The following is a 24,048-nucleotide window of genomic DNA, read 5'->3' as shown; positions in this document are numbered from 1 at the left end:
CAACAAGGATGAAGATCTTCACTCCTCAGCATCCTCCGAAACGAAGAGTGGGGTCGCCCACCAGGACCGGCCTCGGGCCAGCTGAGAGAAGACGGGATGGGGTGTGGAGGAGGCCAGCCGTGGACACAGTCATGGCCTCGCGGCCAGCTGCAGAAAGCAGTCCAGAGCTTCTGGCAACATTTCTCTTTTTGCTGTGTCGTCTAAGTTTTGCAGAACTCAACTAAATTTCCTTTACTTTCCACCATTGTTGTGCATAGGACATACATCTGGCTCTTTCTTTAAAATTTATTTTGTAAGTTGTAGAATAGTGAGAGGAGAAGGACAGACCCAGAGGAGGAATGCACGTCCCCAGAGACCCTGGACTGTCCCCGAATGCAGGACCCATGGGACGCTGGGGCGTCTTCCCTTGGGGACAGGATTTCAGTCGCAGGAGTGCTGTTGGCTCGATATTCGGTGGCAGCGTTCTGGTTTTTGGAAGTGGGAGTGTGGGAAGAGGTGTGTGTGTGACTGGAAACCCAGGAGGGGACGGTAGTGGCTATCGGTCACTTTTTGGCTGCCCATCACAGAGTGAGTCTTCTCGTTTTGGAGGACCACCCCCCACCATTGGTCTGGGTAGGGGCAGGCCCGACCTCCATGTGTGGAAGCCAAAAGGACCCCGACATTCCCATCTCCTTTGTCCGTTCTGCTGGGGCCCCGGCCTCCCTGGGCCAATTTGGTGTGGCCACCCAGGACTTTGGATTCTGAGCAAAGGACACAAACCCTTGGGGACAGTTAGAGAGAATTCACGGAAGAGGTGGTTTCAATGTCCAGTGGGAGTGGCCGTGGCAGGCTGAATTTCTAAAGCACCCCTCCCCTGACATCCTGCCTTAGTCCCTGGAACCTGTGGACACAGTGTCACTGGGAATGTGGTAGTGCTCCCCCCTTAAGATGGGGCAGTCACCGGGGCGGACCTCATCCGGCCCCATGAACCTTTGAAACCTGGGTGCTGTCTTCAGCCAGGAGGAACGGGGAAGGCAGAGAGATGCTCAGCACGAGAGAGGAGGCCTCAACAAGCCGCCACTCACCTGGACATGAGGGACTGAATTCCGCCAACAGCCGGACCAAGCCCGGAAGCGGATCCTTCCAGAGGCTGCAGCGGGGAGCCCAGCCTGGCCCACCCTGGCTCTGGCCTTAAAGGGAGAGCCTGGTCAAGCCTGCCCTCTGGCTTCTCTGTCTTGACTCCCACCCAGCCTGTCCTGCGGTGTCTGAGAGCGACCCCACCCCTCCGTCTGCTTAAACGGAGCCTGCTCCTTGGGTCTCCATCCTTCCCCATCCCACCACGGGGTGGAGGAATTGGCTCACAGCCTCCTGTCGGGATTGTGTGGGCCCAGGCCGGAGCGCCTTCGCCTCTGTGGGTGGACGGGTGACAGGAAAGGCGGTTGAAACAGTGTCAGTCGCCCTGGAGCAGCCGAGGGCCATCCGAGTGTCCCCTTGGACCCAGACGGCCACTGAGAGCATCTGCTTTAGACGAGTGTTGAGGTGCAGGCCCCCACTGGGAGCATCTGAAGAAGCTGGGCTCCTGGGGCTGGCAGCCACGGGCTCTGAGGAGTAGAGGATACAGTGAGGCTGTTCCAGAACGTGGAGGGGCCAGGCAGGACGCCTGGGCAGGGACGGGGCCCGGACAGCCAAGGTGAGTAACCGGGTGGAGCGAGCGGAGGGGATGGCAGGCAGGGATGGCCGCAAGCACCAAGGCTGCAGGAGGGGCTTCTTGGCTGCTGGGTCTGAGTCCTCCCTGCTCTCTGCGCATGAAAAGCCCTGGGATTCCCCAAGATCAGAGGTCCTGGCCTGGGGCCGTGGTTTGGGGGCCCTGGGAGCATCCATCTCTTGGTGTTGGTGGAGATGGCACTTGTGAGGCTAGGCCTCGGCAGGGGTTGGGGGCAAGCAGAGGGGGTCCCTGTGCGGGCTGTAGAACAGAGTGCATGCTGCTCTGGCAACTGTCCAGCTGCCCCCCTCCCTCAGCGACCAGCTACCACCAAAGCGCCTCCCCTGGAGTGTCAGCCTCGGCTCTTGGTCCAGGGGTCCTACCCAGCTGCGCGGAGGAAAGACATCTGGGGAGTGGGAAGCAGCCGAGGCTCTCTGGCCGGGGAACCAGCTTGAGTGCGGGCTCACCTCCGCCTGCAGGGCTGTGGGACCCCCTGGGCAAGGTGGTGGAGGGGCAGGTGGGGGCCTACCCTGGGCTCAGGGTGTATCTGCCTTTGCGGTCCAAGCTGCAGCCGGCGCGGATGGTGAACCAGAGGAAGGAGCTGAGCAGCATCCCATACACCTGGGAGGGAGGCGGTGTCAGCACGAGCACCAGCAGCTGCAGGACGGAGGGGCCTCACCGCCTTCCCAGCAAGTTACCCGTAGGGTACAGTAAGGTTCCCTGCTGTCTAGGGATGGGAGGGAGGCAGCGGCCTGCTCCTCCCTGGCTCCCTGTGCGTGGGGAACCCTGGTGCTCCCCAAGACCAGAGATCGGCCTGGGGCTGCCCAGCCCTGCCCTTCCATCGGGGGTAGGGGACGGCAGGTGGAGGGGCAAGGAGGTGGGGGAGGGGCAGTGAGGGAGGGCGAGTGGGTACCGTGGAGGCGAGGCCAATGGCAGTCAGGGTGAAGGTGATGTTTCGATGAGTCCTCAGAAAGCTCCTGATCCCCTGCAGGCAGTCCTGGGCAGAGGGCAACAAGCTTGGCGCCCACCCTGACCACCCACCCCTGCCCAGTGTGAGGGGCCCTTCTGAGGCTGGAGCTGTGGCGCCCACCCAGGCCGAGTGCTAGGACGATGGGAAGTCGGGGTGCAGCACATCCCAGGGGCAGCCACCCCAGAGTTCTGGGAAATGCATGGCAAGCAGGTGACAACAAGCAGCCTAGAGCTGGCTTCTGTGGGACCGAGGGGGCGCTACCCAGGGGGCCAGCGGGTGCCTTCCTCCAGGAGTCCCTGAGCTGCCTGCGTTGGCTCAAGCATCTGGCTCCCCTGGGCAGGCTGGGTCTCAGTCACTCTGGGTCCCCAGCACCCAGCCTAGGGCCGGGCACAGCGCCTTAGTGAGGGGAGGGTGCTTGTTAATGGGGACATCAGAGAAACAGCAGTGGAAGGACCCAGGGTCCCTGGCTGTCCCAGCATCCTGGCTCCATCCTGGGCTTCCATGCCTTGCCAGGGCATGGCATCGCATCCCCAGAGGCTCCCTCTCCAGGAAAAGAGAGGAGACAGTGCATCTCTGAACCACCCAGATGGTGGCATTCGGTTTTGGGGAAGGACGTTGGCATTTTGGGGCAGGCTGAGGGAAGGAAGCACAGTGGGACTTGTGGGGTGTGGTTCTGAAGGCCAGGATGGGGAGGGAGAGGAGGCTGGCGTGGTGTCTGTCCATCCATCTGTCCATGGGTTCACCTGACAGAGTCTGGGCCCTCCGGTCTCCCCGCTGGACCTCTAGTCCTGGCTGGAGTCCAGCCCCAGCTCACACTGGGATGTGGACCGACTTCGGCTGCCCTGGAGGTTGGGATTGTTGGCTCCTGGGGGCAGCTGGCACTCCCACTTGTCCCAGCTAGAAAACAGCCCCAAACGGCCCCAGGAGCCCTGGGTGCACCCCTGTAGCCCGGCTGGGTGCCCCGTGGGAAAATGGACCCAAATTAGCCCCCTACTCCTGGGCCCCACTTGGTCACACTTCCTCTTGGAAGGCAGCCTGAGGGCAGACCACCATCCAGGACATCAGCCCCGCCCCCAGGTGGCTCCACAGACGGCCCAGGGCCCGCATCCACCCTCATGTGCTGGCCCTGGTGTCCCCACCGAGGAGGCCTTTACAATGGGTCCCCATGGCCCTGCCACCTGCAGGGTGCACGGAGATGGCCCTCAGCCCTACTTTGCAGACCAGACAGGGGACCTGAGGCCTCTCCCTGGGAGGCATGAACAGGCCTTCCAGACGCTCAGCCCCCTTCCCGGGCACGCTGGGCCCTCCTCTGCCCTCGCCCCTCCCCAGCACACCAGCCCTCTCGGCTGAGCTGGCTCAGTCCCTCGCTGGGCCGAGGGCCATTTGCATCCTCCTGTCTGTTCTTGGAGGGCGGCCAGGAGCCTCTCTCCCTGAGATAGGGAGATAGGGGTGGGTTTGTTTCCCTGACAGCGGGGGAGGGGAGCTGGGGAGGTGGGTGGGGGAGGGCACGGCTGGAGGGAGGGGAGGGTGGGCTCTCCAGGCCTCAGGAAAGAAGGGCTTGCCTGCCTCCCTCTCTGTCAATGAAGCCCATGGCGGCCAGACTCGGGCTCAGGGCGATGCTCCCTCCGTGGAATGCCCTTCCAGCTCCTTCCAGGGCCCTCGGGAGGCCTGCCTGCCCCCAAGGAAGGGCTGACCACTGCTGCTCTGTGGGCCCTTAGCATTGCTCACCCCCGTTTATCTCCCAACCACCCTTCGTCCTTCTAGAGGCTTCCGAGGGTGGAGTCTCAGTGTCTGGCACTGGCCCCTGGCCTCGGGGAGCCCCCCTGAGGCTGTGTGAAAGAGTGAAGGAGTGAGTGGAGAATGGGGCCGTGTGTAGCCTGGAGAAGGACCTGGGCCTGTGGTCAGAGTCAAGCTCACCCAGCCCAGCCAGCCCCTCTCACTGAGGCCCCTGATCACAGGGCAGCCTTCCCTGTGCCCTGAGTGGGCACGTCCCCAGGGTCTGGGGGAGACCAAGGGGTGGGAGACGTCCGAGGTCTGGGGTTGAGCCCTGGTCGTGGCTGCCCCTCTCCTCACCTGTCTCTCAGCCTCTGCTCCCCGACACAGGTCAGCCTCCGAGCTCCCCAGGAGGCTGAAAGGAGAGCTCTTCCCACAGCACAGGAACTGCAAGAACAGAAGAGAAGGAGGTGGTTTGCTCTCAGAACCCTGGGATCCCTGTCGGACAGATGGGGAAACTGAGGCCCAAAGAGGCCAAAGGACTAGGCAGGGTCCAGCAGAGCTGGGGTCCCCCGAGAGGCCAGGACTGGGGCTCAGGGTAATGTGGCTGCCTTTGCAGGGACACCAGGCACTGGCCAGCCTGGTCCTTCCTGCCCACCAAGAGGGCTTTCCTGTAAAAGGGGGGTCGACTACCCTCACCCCTGGGGTCCTAGCCAAAGCTGCCTGCCTGCCTGCCTGCCTGCAGACTGCTCACCTGCTGGGGCCAGGCCAGCCTCACGGGCTGACACCCTGTAGTCACCGGGCCCTGCTTAGTGCTGTCCCATCTCTATGTCATAATTCTTAATCATTTTTGGACAAGGGTCCTTTCATTCTGCTCTGAGCCCTGAAATTCCATAGCCGGCCCTGTCCAGGGAAGAGGGAAGAGCACAGGAACTCTTTGTGCCTCGCCTGCCGCCCCGGCGGGGCATCAGTGTACTGGGACCCCCTGTTCAGTGCCTGGCCTCGGGCCGGCTGACTCTGAGGGCTGCCCTGTGCCCATTTTCTGGATCACAGTCCACTTGGGGAGGCTGATCGGCTCAGAGCCGCTCAGCAAGGGGAGGCCTCCCCCACCACGCTCACCGTGTCCTGGATGGCCGCCAGCTCCTGCCGCCAGATGCTGGACGAGCTCTTTACTGCCTGGTCATACACCAGATCGTAGGTATCCAACACTGCATCCTCCACCTGCACCAAAAGCATTGTGGGAAGCTCCCTCCCCCGACAGAGCTCCCCGAAGGAAGGGCCTGGCCCCTGTGTGCTGGGCCACATCCAAACGGCCCCCTCCTCCCCCTCCCTGAGCGCAGAGCCCGGGTCCCCTGGGTGGGTGGGTGACAGTGGTTCCTCAGACTTCAGTTGTGGGGACCTCCCCCCAAGAATGGCTGTTCATGCCACACTCCTGCTCCTGGGGGGGTCCTGTGGGATGAGTCAGAGACCCAAGCTCTGCCGCCTGCCCCCGCTCTGGTCTTCAGGAGCGTGGGGGCCCTGCCGAAGGAAGTGTCCGCCCTGCTCCTGTTGATCTGGAAACGGGCAGAGGGGCAGGGAAAGCCAACAGCCTGGCCTGGCCGAGGGCCGGGAGAGGCCTCATGCCAGGAGCTCAGCTCCCCAAAGATGCTCCAGGTCTTTCCCCAGAACCAGCCGAGTGTGTCCCAGAATGCCCAGGTAGGGCCTTGGGCCAGGGAATCGGGGGGCACCTGGGGCCAGCTCTGAGCGAACAAGGACCTGTGGGGGGCAGACAGTGGAGAAGGAGGGTAGCGACAGGCGCCCAGCTGGGCTCTGCCTTGCCTCTGCACCCCCACATCACCCAGACCTCACCGCCTCTGCCCTCCTAGACACCCCTTTCTGTGCCTTGGTCCATGCTGCCCCCCGAAACTGAAATGCCCTCCTCTTGCCAAGTTATTCCTTCAAAGACAAACTGGAATCTCACCTCTTCCAGGAAGGCTTCCCTGACTGCACCGGAACTGCTGGTCTAGGGGCGCAGGCGAGGCCTCTTTGAGCTCCCCTGCCCTCTGATGCTTCCTTTCCCCCCTCAGAAACCCAGAGTTCTCCCTCCCTCCCTTCCCGCTCCCACACCGTGCTGACAGGTGGGACATGCTGATGGGTGCTCAGGGGGGCCCCAAGGGGCTGAGGGTGAACAGAGGGCCTCTGTCTGCTCTGGCCACTCACGCCAGCCCTCGGGAGAGGAAGTCTGGTGGCCCCCCACAGCCTGGAGGACCCGGGGGCAGGGGGCCGGCGGGCAGTGGGGGCTCTCCAGACCAGCCGGGTCCAAAGCCTCTGTGCCCCAGTAGGGACCAGATGGACTTCCAACCCCGCTCCTGGCACCAACTAACCCTCCCCACGGAGATATCGCTCTGCAAGTCGTCCCAAGCCCAGCCGGACGGTTGCCTCCTGCCCGCTGGGAGGTGGGCTGTGTCCTGGGCTGGGGGCAGGCGCCAGGCTAGCCGCCTCTGCTGGAGGGCCTGGCCCTCTCTCTGCCTCAGTTTCCTCAAGTGAAATAGGGGCGGAGAACTGCCAGGCCACTCTGTCTTTATGGGAGGAGGTCCTGGTGAGGGCTGGGGCCTGGCGGAGTGGGCCTGGGGTCAGTGGGGCAGATGGCCATGACAAGGAGGCCAGCTCGGACCAGCCCTCCTGGTTCCATCCCCCCACCCTTTCAACTCCTCCCCTCCACCACTAGGGCCCGGGGAGGACCTGGCTGCCTCCATGGCAAGCTGTCATTATTGTAATATTGGCAGGAGAAGCAATAGCCGCTGATGGCAGAGCAGCTCTCCACGAGCCCCTCCGTCAGATGAAGACGCAGCCCCAGCAAAGCCACAGCCCCTGCTGAGACCCCCGGGCCTGGCGGTGGAGGCCAGGCCGCACTCTCCCGGCAGGGCTGGCTGTCTAGCTGGTGCTCCACCGTCCGCTCCCCATTGCTGGGTTCAGTGGGTGCTGGGGGAGCCAGAGGCCTGTGTTTCTCTAGAAGAAAAGTGGGGGTGGACCATGTGGTCTTGGACGCCACGGGTCCCAGACATTGGGGTGCTCCCTGCCAGGATGCCTTGGTCTTTAGCCCTCATCTTCCAGAGCTCCAGGGGTGCCCTCTCAGGGTGGGGGTTCCTGGTTTGCTGAATGCACATCTCAGATACTGGCACAAACCAGGTGCCCTGGGAGCCCCCACCACGCCAGCTCCCCACCCCCGGCCCCCTGCTGCCCCCATCGGCCCGGGCTTGGTGACGCTCTGGGCTGAGCCCCCATTCCCATGGTCTGCTAAACCTGCCTGGGTGGGGACACTCCCAAGGTGGCCTGTGGGGAGCTGCAGGTGGTCAGTAGACCAACCCCATGGGCCCGAGGGCCAGCTCTGGCCTGAGCCCACACAGTGGCCAGACAATCAGGGAGGAGAGTGGCCTCAAGGCGGGGGGGGGGCCCTGACTACTGGGAGCTGTGAGGACAAGGGACCTTTTGACACTTCTCCTCGCACTGCTGTACTTAATCCGCACATGAATTATTAAGTGGAGCCAAGCAATTCATTTCCCCGTGCAGGTCCTTCTGGGGACAGGGGAGCCACGGCGGAGTCCTTCTCAGGCTGTGTTGGGCGTAATTAATAGCCCTCGCGCTCTGTATTCATCACACAGCCACCCGTCCCCACAGCGCGGGCCTTAGCCAGCTTCGGGGCGCCTGCCAGGGCCCCAAGGGAGCCAGCGTCCTGGAGGAGTGGCTGCTGGAAAACCCCGTGAGTGGTGGGAGCAGTGGGGGGTCCCCCCTCACCCCACCAGGGTCTGTGGCCCGGCCTCTGGGCCACAGAAGACGTGGCTGGTCCCTGAGCTCCTCCATCCTCAGGTTCCCGTCCACAGGGATGCCCTAAAATGCTGTCTTGACCTTGTGTTTCAGGATATCTTAGGGGGTCCCTTGGGGGAAGCACAGGAGGGGAAATGGGGTGAACAGGACTGGCTGGGGTCCAGGCTCCAGATCCCCTAGAGCTAGCAGCTTGGCCCTTTGGCCTCCTCTGCTCGCTGGGCCACGTCAGGGCCTTGTGGGACAAAGACACTGGGACTGTTTGGCCCGGGTTGGCCCAGAGGCTGAGGCTCCTGCCCCTGCCGCTCGGTGCCCCAGTGCCAGCCCCAAACATGGCCTGGTGCAAGCCCAGGACGGCGCCAGACGGGTCACATGTGACTTGGGCTCAGACGCAGGTGGATCCCACAAGGCCCTTCCCACGCACTGGTTCCTTCCTGCCATGAGCAGCCCCCTCGGCAGGGTCTCTGCCTTCTTTTACAGATGAGGAAACAGGCCCAGGAAAGTTAGCTGACCACCCAAGCATGCTGGGCCGAGAGGCTGACCCCCCCTTGAAGCCAGAGCTCCTTCACCCAGGCCACCCCTGTGCCCATGTGGGCCTGGACATGCACATGGACCACAGCGGAGGGTGGATGGGGCCCACCAGACTGACGGCCTGGGAGGAAGCCCCAGCCCCGACCTGGGGTCAGGCAAGGCCCAGAGAACTGATCCCTGGCGGCCAGTTGGAGTGTGGACCAGACCAGGATGATTTTTGTCAGGGGCGTGGTGAGGCTGGGACAGAGCAGAGGCCCAGCTGGGAGCCATCCGGCTTTTCGCCCCCACCCCTTCCCAGCGCAGGAGCCCCAGCTGGATTGTGGCCTGTGGCCCCTGCACGGCCCTCCCCTCCAGAACCTCAGATCCTGGGCTCAGAGCTGTAAACACAGTGTCAGAGAAGAGAGGATGGGCTGCAGCCACCCTCAGGAGAGCTGGATGGGGAGCCAGGGCACCCTGGCAGCTGTCTTGAACAGGACCACCCACGCTGTGACCCAGGCCTCGAATGGGCCAGTGGATGGGGAGTGTGAGGCCAGAACCCCAGCCTAGCCTGGCTCTCCCGGGGCCAGACTGTGAGCTGCCCCCATGGAATGGAGGCCGCCTTTCGGGGGCTCCGACCTCCTCCAAGAGCCAGAGGAAACGTCCTTTTTCTGATCTGGTCACAGGTGGGTGACCCCAAATGATGCTGGGTTGGTGGTGAGTGGCTTGGGGTGACCCTTGGGCAGGGAAGGAAAAAGAGGCACTGACTCGGGACACAGAGCCCTGGGTGGAGAGCCAGACCCCTTGGGCCCCCGCTTTGCCTCCTGCTCTCCCGGCCCCCTTGAGCCTACCCTCCATTCGCAGACCAAAGGTAAGGAAGGCAAGGACCAGAGAGGGTGATTATACACCTAAAAGCACACAGCACAAGCTCAGCCCGGGGGACCCAGGCCTCGCCTTCTGCCCCAGCTGTTCTCTGCGCCTTACATGACCATCTTGGGGGCCCGGGCCACATGGAGGCTGGGGCTGCTGGGTCTCCTGATACACAGGCAAGAAATCAGCACTTGTCACTTGCTGCTGGCATGAGGTTTTGCCCAGAAACCAGCACACTCCAGCCAGACCAGCTTGGGTTTCCCTGGGCTGGTTCTTACAGAGCACACGGGGAAACTGAGGCCAAGGGAGAGGCAAAGAATTGCTCATGGTCGCAGAAAGTCTGGGCAGACAGAGCCTGTGGAGCGGGCTCTCCTTTCCCTCTCTGCAGCCCCACCTGCTGGCTGCCTTGGGGGTCTCGCCTGGAGCTGCCGCCAGGGTCTTGTCATTGCTGAGGACCAGGGGGAAGCTTGCCCCTTGCCTGCTCTTGCAGCTGTGACCTCTCAGCCGGGGAGCAGCTGGGCTGCCGGGCCGGGCAGCGTGGCCAGGAGTGGGCCTGAGGCCTGGGACAAGCACTGGAAGCAGACATGCTCCCCTGTGGGGCAAGAGGCCCCTTTGGGAAGGGTAACCTGCATCCCGCGGTGCCTTCACGGCCGCCCCACCAGCTGGGGCCCTGTAGCTCACAGCTCAGTGAGGAGAGAAGCCTGATCCCATGGTGGGGGGCTCTGGGCACACGGGCTGAGACAGGGCGTTGGCATTGGTCAGCCCTGCTCTGTGGCCTGGCCCAGTACTGGTTACTATAGCCACCAGCGTCCCCTCCTGGACCCCGCCAACCCCCAGCCCCAACCTGGACTGCCCCACTCTGAACTAAGGGTCCAGATAGGCCTGGGGCTGGGGGCTGGCCCCCACACCTGAGCCCCTCAGGACCCGATGGCCCTCTCTCCCAGCCTTTTGGGCATCCGTCTCCTCTGCTGGGATTGAGTGGCCTGGGCTTGCCCCTGGCCCTCGTCTGGGAGGGGTCGGCCCTGCACACACACTTGCCAAGCCCGTTTCCCAGACAGGCTCTCAGCTCTGTTCCCGAGTGCAGACAGAATCTCTGCACGGCCAGCCTCCCCCCCAGGATGTGGTCCTGCTCTGCTCCCCGGGGCCAGCGCCTTCCATAGACCCACGGCCAGCATGCTTCGATCCTGCTCGTGTGTGCTCTCTGGGGGCTATGGCCCCATGAGACCCCTTCTTCCAGAGCTGGGGTCTCCTTCCTTCCCTTAGAAACAGGACGGGAGCTGTCTCCCAGCCCTGGGCTCCTGGGATGGCCTGCTGACGCAGCAGGCACCACAGAACCTTAGCCGAAGGGTGGATGGACAGATGGACAGATGGAGGAAGGAACAAACGAGCCGCCTCCTGTGGGGACCCGCCCCACCGTTACCATCATCACCCCAGTCGCACCAACATGGAGTCCCTGGGGAAGAGCCCACGTTGAAAATGGAACCAGCAGGTATCCTGGACCACTCTCCCCCTCCGGGTCCCCGGGGCAGCCCCACTGCAGGCAGGTCGGTGTCCGGGGCTGAAGGACTGCTGTCATCCTGTGGACGAGGCCTGGACACCCTGTCCACTCTGCCCTCCAGGCCCCCGCTGGGCCCCCCCCCAGGAGTGCAGACCCCTTAGCGCATCTTTGGGAACACAGCCCCCCACTAATCAATCCCTCAGGCTAGTGGGGGGCCCTTCCTCCCCCTGCTCCCCTCCCTCCCCCAACTCCCTGGGCATCACTTTAGGGCCCAGGAGGGGGCGGGGCTGAGGGGCCTTAGGGAGAAGGGGTCCAAGGCCTGTACCTGCCTCCCTCCTTCCCTGGGGAGTGCTGCCCCAGCCCAGGGGATGACCAGCCAGGTGGTCCCTGTGCCCCCATCCCACCCCAACCCACCCCCAGGCAGAGGATGTCCCCACAGTGGTCCCTGCACCCGCCAGGTCTCTCCCTTAGTCAGGCGGGTGGGAGCATGGAGCCGACCCTCAGCTGAGCGATGTGGGCATGGAACCGACCCCCCGCTGAGTGATGGGGGCAGGCCAGGCACTCACCTGGGTGGGCTTGCAGAAGCTCCAGAAGGCCACCTGCACCAGGGCACAGAACACCAGAGCAAAGCACAGGAAGCCCTGGGCAGAGGAGAGACGGGTCACTCTCCATGCGGCCGTGCATGGCCTGGCGGGCTCCCTCTGGGCTGGGGGGATCGCTGGGGGTCCTGCATGAGCCCAGCTCCCCACTGCCCAAGATGAAGACCTTGGGCAGCGGGGAGACCTTGGGCGTTGGGTGTACTGGATCCCATCCCTTCTTCTGGCTCTTTTCTGGAATTCTTCCCCTGCTGCTTGTTTCGGCTCCCGAGGGCCTGTCAAGAGCAGTGCCACACTCCGTGCTGCAGGGAGGCTCTGTCCGCTGCGGCTGCTTCTGGGAGGGGCACTGACCCCAGAAGGCCTGGCAGAGCCTTCCCTGAGCCTGAGATTCGGACCTGGGAGAAGACGCTCCCCCTTTCAGGCGGTCCGGGCAGGAGGAATGGCTCCGGGGCAACCGGCTACGCCCGCATTGGGGAAGGCCTTGGGCAGGGTCCAGCAGGGACCTCTGGTTGTGGGCCAGTGGGACACCCCAAGATGGTGTGACTCCCACAGGGAAGCTCCCCGTCCCTCTCCTCACACCCGGCTGGGTCCCAGGGCCCCTCCAATCCCTGCCCCTCACTCTTGCCGCCTCCTGGACCCCAGGATTGGAGGAGACCGGAGTCCTCTGGAAGGAATGCCTTCCCATCCCCGGCACCCTGCTGTTGCCTCCTTCCCTTCCATCAGGGGTTCTGAATCGTTGAGGTCCCCCCAGCAGAAGCTGATGAACGTAATGGACCTCTCCCCTGGAAAAGGCACACAGGCCCCAGTGCTCTTTCGAGGGCACTTTCAGAGGGTCACCCGAGACTAAGAACCCTGGGGACATCACCCCCGCCCAAAGTTCCACCTGCCACCTTTGTGCCAGTGACTCTGGGATCTGAGTCTCCGGCTGAGGCTCCTCCCGGAGCTCCAGACTGGCAATCTGGATGCTGTCCACACAACCCAGGAGTCCGGAGGCCTGACGTAACTGTCTGCACTACCCCCTCCCCACTGCTGCCCCAGGCTGGGTGTGGCTGGCTCGGCCCACACATCACCCGCCCTGGACTGCTGGCAGCCTGGGCCAGGCTGTGGCTGGGCTCTCCCAACCCAGGAGAGTTGATGACCAATGGAATGGAGAGAAGCCTGCAGACGCAGACAGACACACAGACACTGGCCCGGCTAGGCAGGGACGAAGAAATGGTCCACACCGGGGTTGGTCCACCAGGCTCCAGGAAAGGGCAGGCTGCCCCCACCAGCCCCCAAACTCAGGTGCAGGCACAGCGGGGCCTCAGGCTGTGCTGGGCTGGGCTGCCCTCCAGCCTTCTCCTCGTGTTCCCTCCTGCCTGCCCCAGAGTCCACAAGGCCTGTCTCAGGATGACCTTAGAGATGCCTCCTCCTCCTCCTCCCTCTCCCTCCTCCTCCCTCTCCCTCCCCCTCCTCCCGCTCCTCCTCCTCCCTGGCTGGCTGCAGGCCGCCTTTCCCATCTGGAAGTCATCGCTCAACGCTGCCTCCAGGGCTGGAGGCCCTGAGCCAGCTCAGGGGACCAGCATTTTCCAGAAACCGTTTCATGCCTCAGGAGAGAGAGCATGGACTCCCTGCTTCCCATCCCACTGGCTGGCCTGCCCGCCCCTTGGGCAGCAGATGGGCCCACCGGCCCCCAAGGCCTCCAAAGTGCTGACGCTGCTGGGTTTCTTTCTCCTCATTCTAAACAAAAATATGTAAATAAATTGAAATGGCTTCCTTCAGCCGCTGCAGCCAGCTCTGTTCTCTCAGTTGGGCTGTTTCCTGCGCGAGAGGCCAGTCTGGGGAGCAGCTGGAGGGGGTGGGGACAGGAAGTGGGGGAGCACCAGGCTCCTATCACGTTGGGAAAGGTCTCCCAACCCCTAGCTCCTTCACCTGTGGTCACACACACACAGACAGACACACAGATATGCCAGATGCAACACGCACACACACATGCATGCACACACAACACAACAGAGCAGCGTCTCTAGAGTAGGTCTCCCAGCACCCCTCGGGGGCCACACTGGGTGCATGATCCAGGCTGGGGCCAAGGGTGGGGTTGGGGTCAGCAGACCTCCAGCCCTGGGGCTCCCAGGCCCTTCTCACAGCCTGCCCTGCCTGACAGTCGTCCTGGCCCTCGAGTTGCTAGGGATGTGGAATCCAGACCCCTGGTGCTCCCTGTGCCCCTGCCCACAGATCAGAGCTGGAGAAGGCCCTCGCGACCGGCTGGGCCCAGAAGAAAAGGCCAGCCCTAGCGAGACCCAGCCTGGAGCATCTTCCTGCCTCCTGCCTTTGCCGCTTTAAGCCCAGCTCCATGGCGCCCCCTGGCGGCTGACCCCAAGCCCCGCGCTGACCTCTCGAGGCCACCCTTGCCCGGACCCCAGGCCTGGCCCTGCCGGCACCTTGTCCTCCAGCCATGCACCCCTGTAGACCTCACGCCTTAGGACAGAGCCGTGGTGCCCAGCGAGGCCCACACTGCCCTGCGCATGTGCCTGTGGAGTGTGCTTAGGGCTAGAGCTGCTTAGGGCCCAGGGCTGCAGCTCCAGGAGGTGACCCTGTCCTTGCCCTTGGAGATGTTTATAAACTGGGAGTCATTCAACAAACTTTTGCTGACACAGGCTGCGTCCTCATAATGCCCAGGGTGGTCGGCCTCTGGGCCACGCGGGAAGCACAGCCCCAGCACGGGCTCCCAGGAATCTCTGACCCCATGATACACTCACAGGGCAGGGGTGGGGTCTGCAGGAACAGAGGGCTGGAAGCAGGGAAGTGGGGTCCTCGTGGCTGGAAGGGAGGGAAGGAGGCTGGAGGGACCTCTGAGGTAGCCTGGACTGGGTCCTGAACACCATGGGGAGCCTGAGAAGGCTCTGGGCAGGGAGGCATGTGGTGTGTGGTGGCTGGGGTGCAGGTGAGAGACCAGAGCTCCAGCAAGTGGAGCCCCAATTCAGGTCAGAGAGGAGGGGCTTGAGTCAGAGGGGCAGGTGGAGTGGCAGGATGGCCCAGGGAGGAGCAGGTATGGGGGCAACAAGAAGCAGGGTGAGGTGGGCCCTGTGGGGCCTGTGGGACCTCAGCAGGTGGCGGAGACCTCCCCTACCAGGGGAGCTGTGGAGGTGGCTGTGGTGCTCAGGAGGACCCAGGCTGCAGGCCACCTTGGGGCCGCGACACAGGCCAGACATCCAGGCCGCCGGTCAGGCTAGCAGAGGGCCTTTCTCTGCCTCCCCGGGTCTCTTGGTAACAGGAAATGGAATTCACCCAAACCCTCTTGCTGGGGCCTCCAGTGTGACAGAACCAGGCTCTCCCCGGGCCTTTGTGAATGGCTCCCAGGTCTGGGAGGGCCAGCTCTGATTGGGTGAAGTGGGGCTTGGTGGACGGGTCCTAAATGGCCCGAGTGGAGGGGTCCTGGCTGGCCTCAGTGGAGGGGTCCTGACTGGCCCAGGTGGAGGGGTCCTGGCTGATCTGAGTGAAGGGGTCCTGGCTGGCCTGCGGGGAGGGGTCCTGGCTGATCTGAGTGGAGGGGTCCTGGCTGGCCTGTGGGGAGGGGTCCTGGCTGGTCTGAGTGGAGGGGTCCTGGCTGGCCCAGGTGGAGGGGTCCTGGCTGGTCTGAGTGGAGGGGTCCTGGCTGGCCTGTGGGGAGGGGTCCTGGCTGGTCTGAGTGGAGGGGTCCTGGCTGGCCCGTGCGGAGGGGTCCTGCGTGGCCCGAGTGGAGGGGTCCTGGCTGGTCTGAGTGGAGGGGTCCTGGCTGGCCCGAGTGGTGGGGTCCTGGCTGATCTGAGTGGAGGGGTCCTGGCTGGCCTGTGGGGAGGGGTCCTGGGTGGCCCAAGTGGAGGGGTCCTGGCTGGTCTGAGTGGAGGGGTCTTGGCTGGCCCGTGTGGAGGGGTCCTGGCTGGACTGAGTGGAGGGGTCCTGGCTGGCCCACATCCCTCGGGCCTCTGTTTCTGTCGGGACATTGCAGGGAGGCAGGTTCCGTGGTCTCACAGCCTGCCAGTCCTTGATCTAGCCTGGGGGGCCGAGGGGGCTGGGGCGCAGAGAACTTACCACCGCCATGAGGCCCCCGGCCTCCCGCACAGTGGCTGTGGCAGTCAGCACGGCCCCCAGGGTCAGGAGCCCGGCCAGGCTGATGCCCACGTAGAAGGCTGGGTGGGAAGAGAGAAGAGGAGGGCTAGGGGGGCCCAGAACAGGGGTCCCAAATGCACAGATCCGGGTCTGAAATCCAACTGGAGGGTCACCACAGGGCTGCGGGACTTCTGGGAGCTCTGAATGGGCCACGTCTCCCCCATCAGGCAGGGAGGTGCCACCCCACCCTCCTCTCCGCCTCCAACATTCAGAAGGTGGAGGGCAGAGGAAGCCTGGGAGCCCCTGCCCCCCTCTTGCCCCAACCCCGTCCTCCTCTTGGGGCTATCTTTGAAGCCACATCCCCCCCATGCCCTGGTGACAGGTGGCCGTGAGGGGGCTGTATCTTATCAGTCCCAGCCCAGGCCCCAGGCTTCCTGCTGTAGGGAGGCTGGGGCCCAGGGTTCAGGGTGAAAATGTGAGGCCTAAGGGGTGGGAGGCCTGGGGGCTGGGACCCAGGTCCCGACCTTATGGGCCTCACTTTCCCCCACATCTGCCTTCCTTGGCCTCCTGTGCTCTCACCTGAGGCCAAGCCAACCAGGGTATGAGCTGCTCAAGCCTCATCCTGGCTGGGCCCCTCTCTGTGGGAGCATCCGCTCCAGGACACAGGCCAGGTTGGGCCCCAATGCCCCCCGACATGCCCACGCTGTCCCCAGGCTGCTGGGGTGGGTGGGGGGACCAGCAAGAGCACACACTATCCCCCAGAGCCCAGGCTCTGCCTGGTGGAGCTGGGACCCCTCTGCAGCTCCCTCCACGCCTGTCCCCATGGCCTGCCCCCATGGCCTACCTTAGCCCAGCTCCGCTAGGGAGAACTCACCCCTGGGCTCCTCCCCAGCCACCTTTGCCCCTGAAGCTCCCTCCCCAACAGCAGCCCCCCAGGATCTCACTCACCCCAGCGGTGCATGGCCTTGTAGGAGGTCCTCTCTGAGGATGCGTGGCCGAGGACAGCAAAGTGGGCCCCGAAGTAGGTGAGAGCCGCCATGGAGGCCACCGCGAGGCCCAGCAGCTGGGGGTGGGGCAGACCCAGAGCATGGGGGGCAGGGCTGGACACAGACTGAGGCCCCAGAGAGCCGAGTCTAGGGCTCCTGGGTCCCCCTGACCACCCTCCCTCCAGCTTCCTCGTCTCACATGAGACGGGTTCAGCTGTGGGGCTTCCGAGTGTTTCTGTGGGGTGGTCTCAGGAGGCCACACACACTCACCGCCCCCCACCACCACGCACACTCATTGTCCAGCTTCTCCAAGGACCTGCAAGCTCGGATCTTTCCGTCTGCAGAGCAGAGAGTGGGCCCACCCCAGCCCCTAGCAGGCCCCTCCCCTGCTCTTGCAAGAGCACCTCCAGGAGGGGAAGCCAACGCCACCCCCACCCCTGGGCATCACCGCCTCCGACCCCAGTTCACCAGACTCCGCCTGGCCCTGCGCTGTGTGGAGGGAGGATGGACACGTCCCACAGGGACAGCCCGCCAGGAGTCCACTACCAGGGACCCCAGGCCCATGTTCAAGGGGGCAGCATGGGGACAGGGCTGGTATGTGTGTGTGCGTGTGCGTGTGCGTGTGTGTGTGTGTGTGGAGGGGAAACCACAGTGCTGGAGGTCCAGTCACATAGCCCACCCCACACCCGCCTCCTGCCCCACCTGCCTGTTACCAAGACAAAGAAGCTGGTGACCAGCATCTGGCATTTGGCCATCCTGACTCGACTCCGCGGCCTCATGGCGCTCTCCTCTTCTCCTCTCCCCTCCTCTCTCTTCTCCTCTCCTCTCCCCATCTCTCCCCGCCCCTCCTCTTCCCTCCCACTGTGGTTTCCAGCTGGGTGGGGGCCTCAGACCGCACTGCACGCCCAGGAGGGAGCTGCGTCCGCCTGTCTGTCTGTCAACACACCCAGAGAACTGAGCCGCTGGGGGTTCCGGAAGAAGGGCAGGCAGGAAGGGGAGGGGACATCAAGGCCAGCTCCTGCCACGCCTGCTGCCCCCAGCCCTGGCCCAAGACATATGTCTGAGGGGTCTCCCAGAGGGTGTGGCCCTGTTCTTGGTGTGGCCGCAGTGGATACCCTGGGAGGAGGTGGGAAGACGTGGGTGAGTAGAAGAGGGTGCCTGGGTAGGGGGTGAGCTCCCTGTCTCAGGAGTGTGCAAGCAGAGGCTGGACCACTGGTGAGTCCTGCCCGAGGCCGTGATCCTTGAAGGAATTTGGGAGGCAGGGTCTAACCTGAACATCATTATTGAAGCATGGTTTTATGAAATGCCATTTGAAGCGTCCTGTGACAACAAAATTTTGAAAAGGTAATTCGAGTTTTGATGCCTCAGTGGCACAGATGAGTAATTTGGAGTGGAGCTGTCTTGAGGGCACGAGCAGGGCTGGGGCCTTCACTCATACCCATGTTGGCCTCCAAGAAGACTTTGTCACAACTCGAACCTGTGATTAAACAAAACGAGGTGAATGTGAGGATGGGGCCGGGCTGCAACTCAAACGCATGTGGGCTGTGCTGTCTAAGTGGGTCACGGGGGCCGGCATGGACCTGGACGGGACAGGTGGTGAGACCACCCATCTGGGTCTGGTCTGGGCCGGTTTGAACCGTGGGGACGGCTGCTGTGGTCCGCCAGGGCAGCAGGCTCAGCTCTCATGCTAGAATTGTTCCCCTCTGACATCTCGTAATGTGAGGTCCTCCTGGACACTCGGGGACCTCAGCAGGGGAGGAGATGTGCCCCACACAGCTTCAGGCAGCTTGGTCTTCATCACAGCTTGGTCTTCTAGAAACCAGCAGAATGGGGCTCAGCTGCCTTCTCTGCCCCTCTGACAAGAGTGAGGGGCAGTCAGGACCCCTTGTCTGTCCCAGCCCCTTCGGGTGGCCCCCCTGACTCCCAAGAATTCCTTCCCGGGGTCTCCAGAGGCACGAGGGGATTCCCAATGCCATGGGCCTGCACTGTTACTCCAGGTGCGGCCCAGGCGTGGCCCAGGCTGGGGCTCAGGCGTCACCCGAGGGGGGCGGCAGGACAGGAAGTGCCGGATCCGGGTGCGCCAGGGCGTGGGCTGTGAGGCTGGCCATCTCGACCTTCTCTGTACCAGGACGAGCCGCTCCCCGCTGTGCACCTCACTTCAGGAGTGTCTTTCTCCGACTTTGGTGAGAGAAGCAGCACCTGGCAATGTCTTGGGGATACAGGGGGTGACACTGCGCATCGCTGCCTCCCTGGGTGCCTCTGTGTCATATGGAGTAAAACTTTCAGAGTTGGGGCCAGGCCTGGGTTCTTGACCTACTGCGTGCCAGGCACTTTGCACAGATGACCTCACTGTGTCTTCCCAAAGCGCCACCAAACCCCTCGGCTGGCAGGTAATGAGGCTCGCTGGGTGACAGGCCGTATGGGGACTGACCCCCGGCCAGCCCCTCTAAAGGCCAGGACTCTGACCATGGCCCCCTTTCTCTGCGCCCACTGGCTGGGGCAGGGAGCCTGGCATATCTCAGGCACCACCCACATTTGCCCCACGAACACCCAGCGGCCTTGGCTGAGCCACGCCCTCCCTCTCCAACACTCCCTCTGCAAGAGGAAGTGACATCCGGAGGGGAAGACACTGGCCCCACCCAGCTGCCCGGCCCTTGGCCACTCACCCATCTCCTCTGGGCGCCTCAGGTGGCCTCCGCTCCAGAGGGCAGCCCGTGGGAGCCAGGAGGGTGCCCTAAAGCAGCAGCTTCAGTCCCGAGGGGCTGGTCCAGGGGTACAGATTCCCCTGCTCCCCACAGACCTTGTCCTGAGGCTACTGTGAGCCAGCCCGGGCCAGCTCTCGTCCTCATTTCCCTGGGAGACGCTGGGCTTGGATGTGAGTGCACATGCTCATGTGTATAACATAGTCGCCAGCCAGAGACCTCCTTTTTCCTCCGTCTTCCTCTCCTACATCTAATAATTACTTGGTTAATTGAAACTGTTTTGTCACAGGAACCAACTGAAAGAGCTCCCAGTGGCCAAAGTGGGAACAACGTGAGCGAGAAAATCAATAATGTCGTATTGGACGATAACCCACAGTGTTCAACAGACATCCGTGAATCCATGCTGGTCTAAATAAGAAGGAATAAACAAATCAATGGTGGAGAAGAGACGAATCGCCCGCACAGAAGAATCCCACATAATGTGTGTGGATACACCTCCTTTGCGGGGGGAAACCCAGCTCCCAGGTGGCTGCGCACAGCGACTTCCTTCCCTTCCGGAGGGCATGGGATGGAAAGGGGAAGCACACACACCTCACAGGGAAACGTCATGTCGGGAGCCTGTGTCCTGATGTGAGGGGAGCAGAAGGGCACTTCACCCTGTGGTCTTCCTCCCCAGACCAAGGCGCCCAGTGCAATCATGACGTAAACATCAGACAAATCCCCATAGAGGGGCATCTTACAAAAATCCTGACAGTCCTCCTCCAAACCATCAAGGTCACCAGAACAAGGGAAGTCTGACTGCCAGAGGAGTCTAAGGAGACGCGATGACTGAGTGTCTGTGGTGTCCAGGATGGGATCCTGGGACAGAGAAAGGACATTAGGTAAAGGCTAAAGAAACCTGGATAAAGTATGGACTTGAGTTAACAGTAATGAATCGATATCAATTGATGGGTTGTGACAAATGTCCCACACCCACATCGGATGTCAATAATGGGGGGAACTGGGTGTGGGGTACATGTGAACTCTCTGTACCATCTTTGCAACTTTTCTGTAAACCTAAAACTGTTCTAAAATAAATCTTAGTTAAAAACCTGGCTTTGTCCACCACCCGGTCTCACGGCACAGGGGAAGCAGGCGTCTGGAGCTGGCTCTGCCCGTTCACTCGCTGTGTCGTGAACTCTTGGCCCCGAGCTAGCCCAGCCCCACTCCACTAACTGCTCGTCCACCCAGATGTCCACTTGTTCAGGGATGCCACCTGCTCGCTCACCCATCCTCCCTTCCCTCACTCACCTCCATGCAGCTGTTTATTCATTCAGCTCTTTGCTTGCTCCTGCCTGCTGCCTCTGTGTACCTGGGCAGCCAGGAGGCGACAGCCTGCCCCATCCTAACGGCCGTCCAGGGGGAAGCCCAAGAGAGGTCCCCCTTCTCCCCCATCAGAGATAAGCTGGGGGCCCTGCCCCTGAGCCTGCCCCAGCCCCTGCCAGCCGAGCTGGGTAGCGAGCTCGTTGCCTTCCTGTAGCCTTGTGCAGGGCCAGGAGAGGGGAGACGTGTCAGGGCCACGCGGGGACTTGAATTTGGCCTCTGGCCTTCTCTCTGCCCTTTGCCTTGATTCCAAAATTGTCCCCAACAGCCCAGACATGCCACTACCCGTCCTGGCGCAGCATCTCCCGAGCCTTCCGCTGGGAGGGGTGCAGACTTTCCCCTCCTGGTCGCCTAATGCCCGGGTCAGCTGTGTGTGCCCTGACAGGCCTCCGGATGGACCCCCGTGGCCTGGGCAGCCCCGCTTCCCCCAGAAGCACCCACCTGGGCTTGCGGGGCATACCCTGGCCTGACCTCTGAGTAACTGAGCCAGACCCAGGAAGATTCTGGGGCAGAGCGTGTCAGGGCCCCTTTGCCATCTCAGATCTTAGGCAGTCAACTGCTCCCTTCCCCTACCTGGCCCCCAGGGGCCTGGCTCCTGGCCCTGCCCCTCCTCTCGGAGCCTGGCTCCTCCCTCCATGGGGGTGGTGGGGTAGGAGTTGGGGCTGGGGAGGGCTGTGCTGCTGCATGCAGGGGCGGGGGAAGTCATGAGTGCCAGGGACAAATCCCTCCATCCCTGTGTGTCGCCCCAGGAGCATGCGGGGCTCAGGCACTGTGGAGTCCCTGCTTGCCCAGGGGCCATGGCCATGGGGCTAAGACTCAGGTGTCCAGTGACCATGAAGGAGCAGAGAAAGGGCTGGAGGGGCCCCTGGAGTGGGAGGGGATATCCTGCAGTGCCCCCGGGGCAGGGCTGGGGGGCCTGGTAGACCCTCCCTGGGCCCAGGCCCTGCTGAGGAATGTGGACCAGATCCCCCTGCCTGGGGATCCCTGGCCCCCTGCAGCCTCCAGGGCAAGTGTTTCCAGCCCCACTCCTGGAGATGTGGTTTATTGAACTCTCCATGAAGAGAACGTGCAAAGGCCAGAGGCTGCGCAGAATCTGCTGCACCTCCAACCGTCGCACTCAGCAGTGTCCACGCCTTTCCGGGGAGCGCAGGGAGCTCTGCGCATCGCCCGCCCCATTCAGACACGGTAGGTCCAGGCCCAGGTCGGGGTGCTCCCCTCTCGCCACCGGGGCGGGTGAAGGGGCCTTGGGAGGAGGGGGCACCATGTTGGGTGGATCTGAAAGCAGAATGAGGAAGAGGGTGAGAAAAGACTTTGGGTGGTGAGTTCAGTGTCAGCGTCTGTTAAGGACTGAACATCTGTGCCCCCCCCCCAAATTCTTATGTTGAACCCCTAGCCCCCCATGTGATGGTTTTAGGAGGTGAGGCCTTTGGGAGGTGGTTAGGGTTAGATGCGGTCCTGAGGGCAGGGCCCCATCATAGGATTAGCGTCCCTAGGAGAAGAGACACCAGCTCCCCCCCACCTCCCTCTCCCCCTCCCCTCCTCCTTCTCTTCCTCCCCCCTCTCTCCCTCCCCTCTCCTCCCTCCTTCTCACCCTCCTCCTCTCCCCTCCTTCTCTCCCTTCTCCTTCCCTCTCCCCTCCCCCTCCCCTCCCCCTCCCACTCTCCTCCCCTCCCCCTCCCTCCCTCCCTCCCTCCTCCCTCTCTCCCCCTCCCTCCTCCCTTCCTCTCTCCCTCCTCTGTGTGAGGACAAGCCAGGAAGAGAGTTCTCACCAGGACCCCTGACCTGCTGGCACCTTGATCTCCGACATCCAGCCTCCGGGAACTGTGAGAAGTATACTTCTGTTGTGAAGCCGCCACCTGTGGTGTTTTGTGACGGCCGCCCCAGCTGCCCTGGGACAGTGCCCGACGTTCATTCATCCATCCGTCCATTCATTCTGTCATTCATTCACCCTCACTGGGAGGCACTCAGCCACTTCTGAGGACAGCAGTGGTTCAAAGAGACACGACTGGCAGCATCGTGGGTCGTGTTTAGTGAGAGGAGGGACTGCAGAGGCAGGGGGCAGAGAGGCCAGGAGAAACCCAGCAAGAGGCCAGGAGCAGAGGCTGGGCGAGGTGAGGCTGGGCGGGCCAGACCTGTGGGGCCCCGGGGCGGAAGCAATAGACGTGTGGGGTAGGGGGGCAGTAGGGGTAAGAGGAGAGGGGTGGTTACCCCTAGGCCTGACTGGGCCCCCCCTCCAGGCCCCCTGGCCTGTCCTGGCCCCAGGACCCGGCTGGCCCCGGGCAGGGCACCCTCGGGCCTCACAGTCACATGAGCCGAGGGCTGCCCTGTGCATACACAGGTTTGCGGTGCAGTTCTGATAGTCCAACTCCAGCTCAAGACCAAGGCACATGAAAGGATTGGTTGGGGGGAGGTGCTGTGTCAGGAAGCACCTGGAGCTGCAAGGAGGATGGAAGGGACACTGCGTGAGTGACAACGGAGGCCAGATTGTCGCTCAGAGGGTGCTGTGGCAGGGCAGTGATCCGGAGAGCCTACCCCACAGGGACCGAAGGCCGGGCTAGCTGATCCCGTGTCCCCAGAGTGGAAATGCATGGGCAGCCCGTAAAGGCTCCCTCGATGGGAAGAAGCGAGCCCCAGGTCAGGTGTGCAAGTCTGGCCAGAACCCCTGAAACAGAGTCAGGGCCCTTCTGTTGTTCCCAGACTGCAGCCAGTTCACAAGCCAGAGCCCTTGAGTGGAGGGGAGGCCGGTCCCCTCCAGAGGACCCCGGGACACTATCAAAAGTGGCGGCTGTGTATCTTGCTTCCCACCGTCCCCAGAGGTCCTACTGCCATTTTCCTGGGTGACTGTGCACAAGGGCAGGGGACATTACCAGACTTTGGGGACTACCGACACTGGCTCTGAACTGACTCCAATTCCTGGAGACCCCAGACCCCACTGGGTCTGACAATTAGAGAAAGGGCTTGCCGAGGCCAGGGGTCAGTGGCATTTTAGCTCAGCTCTGTTTCAACGGGCCCACCCGAGCCCACCGGGGAATTATTTCCCCAGTTCCGGAATGCATAGTTGGGACAGACATACTCAGCTGGTGGGATCCCACACTGGTTCCTGGACTGTGGAGCGAGGGCTTTTGTGGCGGGAAAGGCCCAGGGGAAGCCGCCAGGACTGCCTCGACCTAGAAAGACAGTACAGCAAACTCGATGCTGCCTCCTTGGAGGGACTGCAGAGGCTGGCACCACCACCAAGTCACGAAAGACGCGGGTGGTGATTCCCACCACATCCCTGCTCCCCTCGCCTGCTCG

At 62.9% G+C, this 24,048-nt stretch overlaps 1 protein-coding gene and 1 long non-coding RNA gene across 2 annotated transcripts; both read right to left on the bottom strand.

Annotated features, from left to right (window-relative positions):
- Positions 1-271: 271 nt before the first annotated feature.
- TSPAN32 (tetraspanin 32) lies at positions 272-17,647 on the bottom strand. Its single transcript, XM_023654708.2, has 9 exons — positions 17,404-17,647; positions 16,653-16,767; positions 15,687-15,784; positions 11,607-11,681; positions 5,484-5,585; positions 4,725-4,811; positions 2,595-2,678; positions 2,211-2,302; positions 272-1,580 (listed from the first exon to the last, which is right to left on the bottom strand). Exons 1-9 carry the CDS (start codon positions 17,521-17,523, stop codon positions 1,430-1,432), a joined length of 924 nt encoding a protein of 307 aa, XP_023510476.1. The 5' UTR covers positions 17,524-17,647; the 3' UTR covers positions 272-1,429.
- Positions 17,648-17,960: 313 nt separating this feature from the next.
- LOC138916456 (uncharacterized) lies at positions 17,961-20,968 on the bottom strand. Its single transcript, XR_011423768.1, has 4 exons — positions 20,683-20,968; positions 19,984-20,250; positions 19,357-19,800; positions 17,961-18,167 (listed from the first exon to the last, which is right to left on the bottom strand). It is a non-coding gene; the product is annotated as an uncharacterized lncRNA (long non-coding RNA).
- Between the last annotated feature and the right edge of the window lie 3,080 nt (positions 20,969-24,048).

This window comes from Equus caballus, chromosome 12, assembly GCF_041296265.1.
Source record: "Equus caballus isolate H_3958 breed thoroughbred chromosome 12, TB-T2T, whole genome shotgun sequence".
Classification (NCBI taxonomy): domain Eukaryota; kingdom Metazoa; phylum Chordata; class Mammalia; order Perissodactyla; family Equidae; genus Equus; species Equus caballus.
Note: the sequence above shows the minus strand (reverse complement) of the source record. Positions and strands in the feature narration are given on the sequence as shown.

Bases quoted from the DNA above. Each gene is read 5' to 3' on its own strand.
- TSPAN32 (XM_023654708.2), bottom strand. From the start codon at position 17,523: ATGGGGAGAGGAGAGGAGAAGAGAGAGGAGGGGAGAGGAGAAGAGGAG. The intron at 11,682-15,686 runs GTAAGTTCTCTG...TCCTCTGCCCAG, and splicing joins CCGGGGGCCTCATGGCGGTG to GGCTTCCTGTGCTTTGCTCT. The intron at 2,303-2,594 runs GTACCCACTCGC...CCTCCCTCCCAG, and splicing joins CCATTGGCCTCGCCTCCACG to GTGTATGGGATGCTGCTCAG.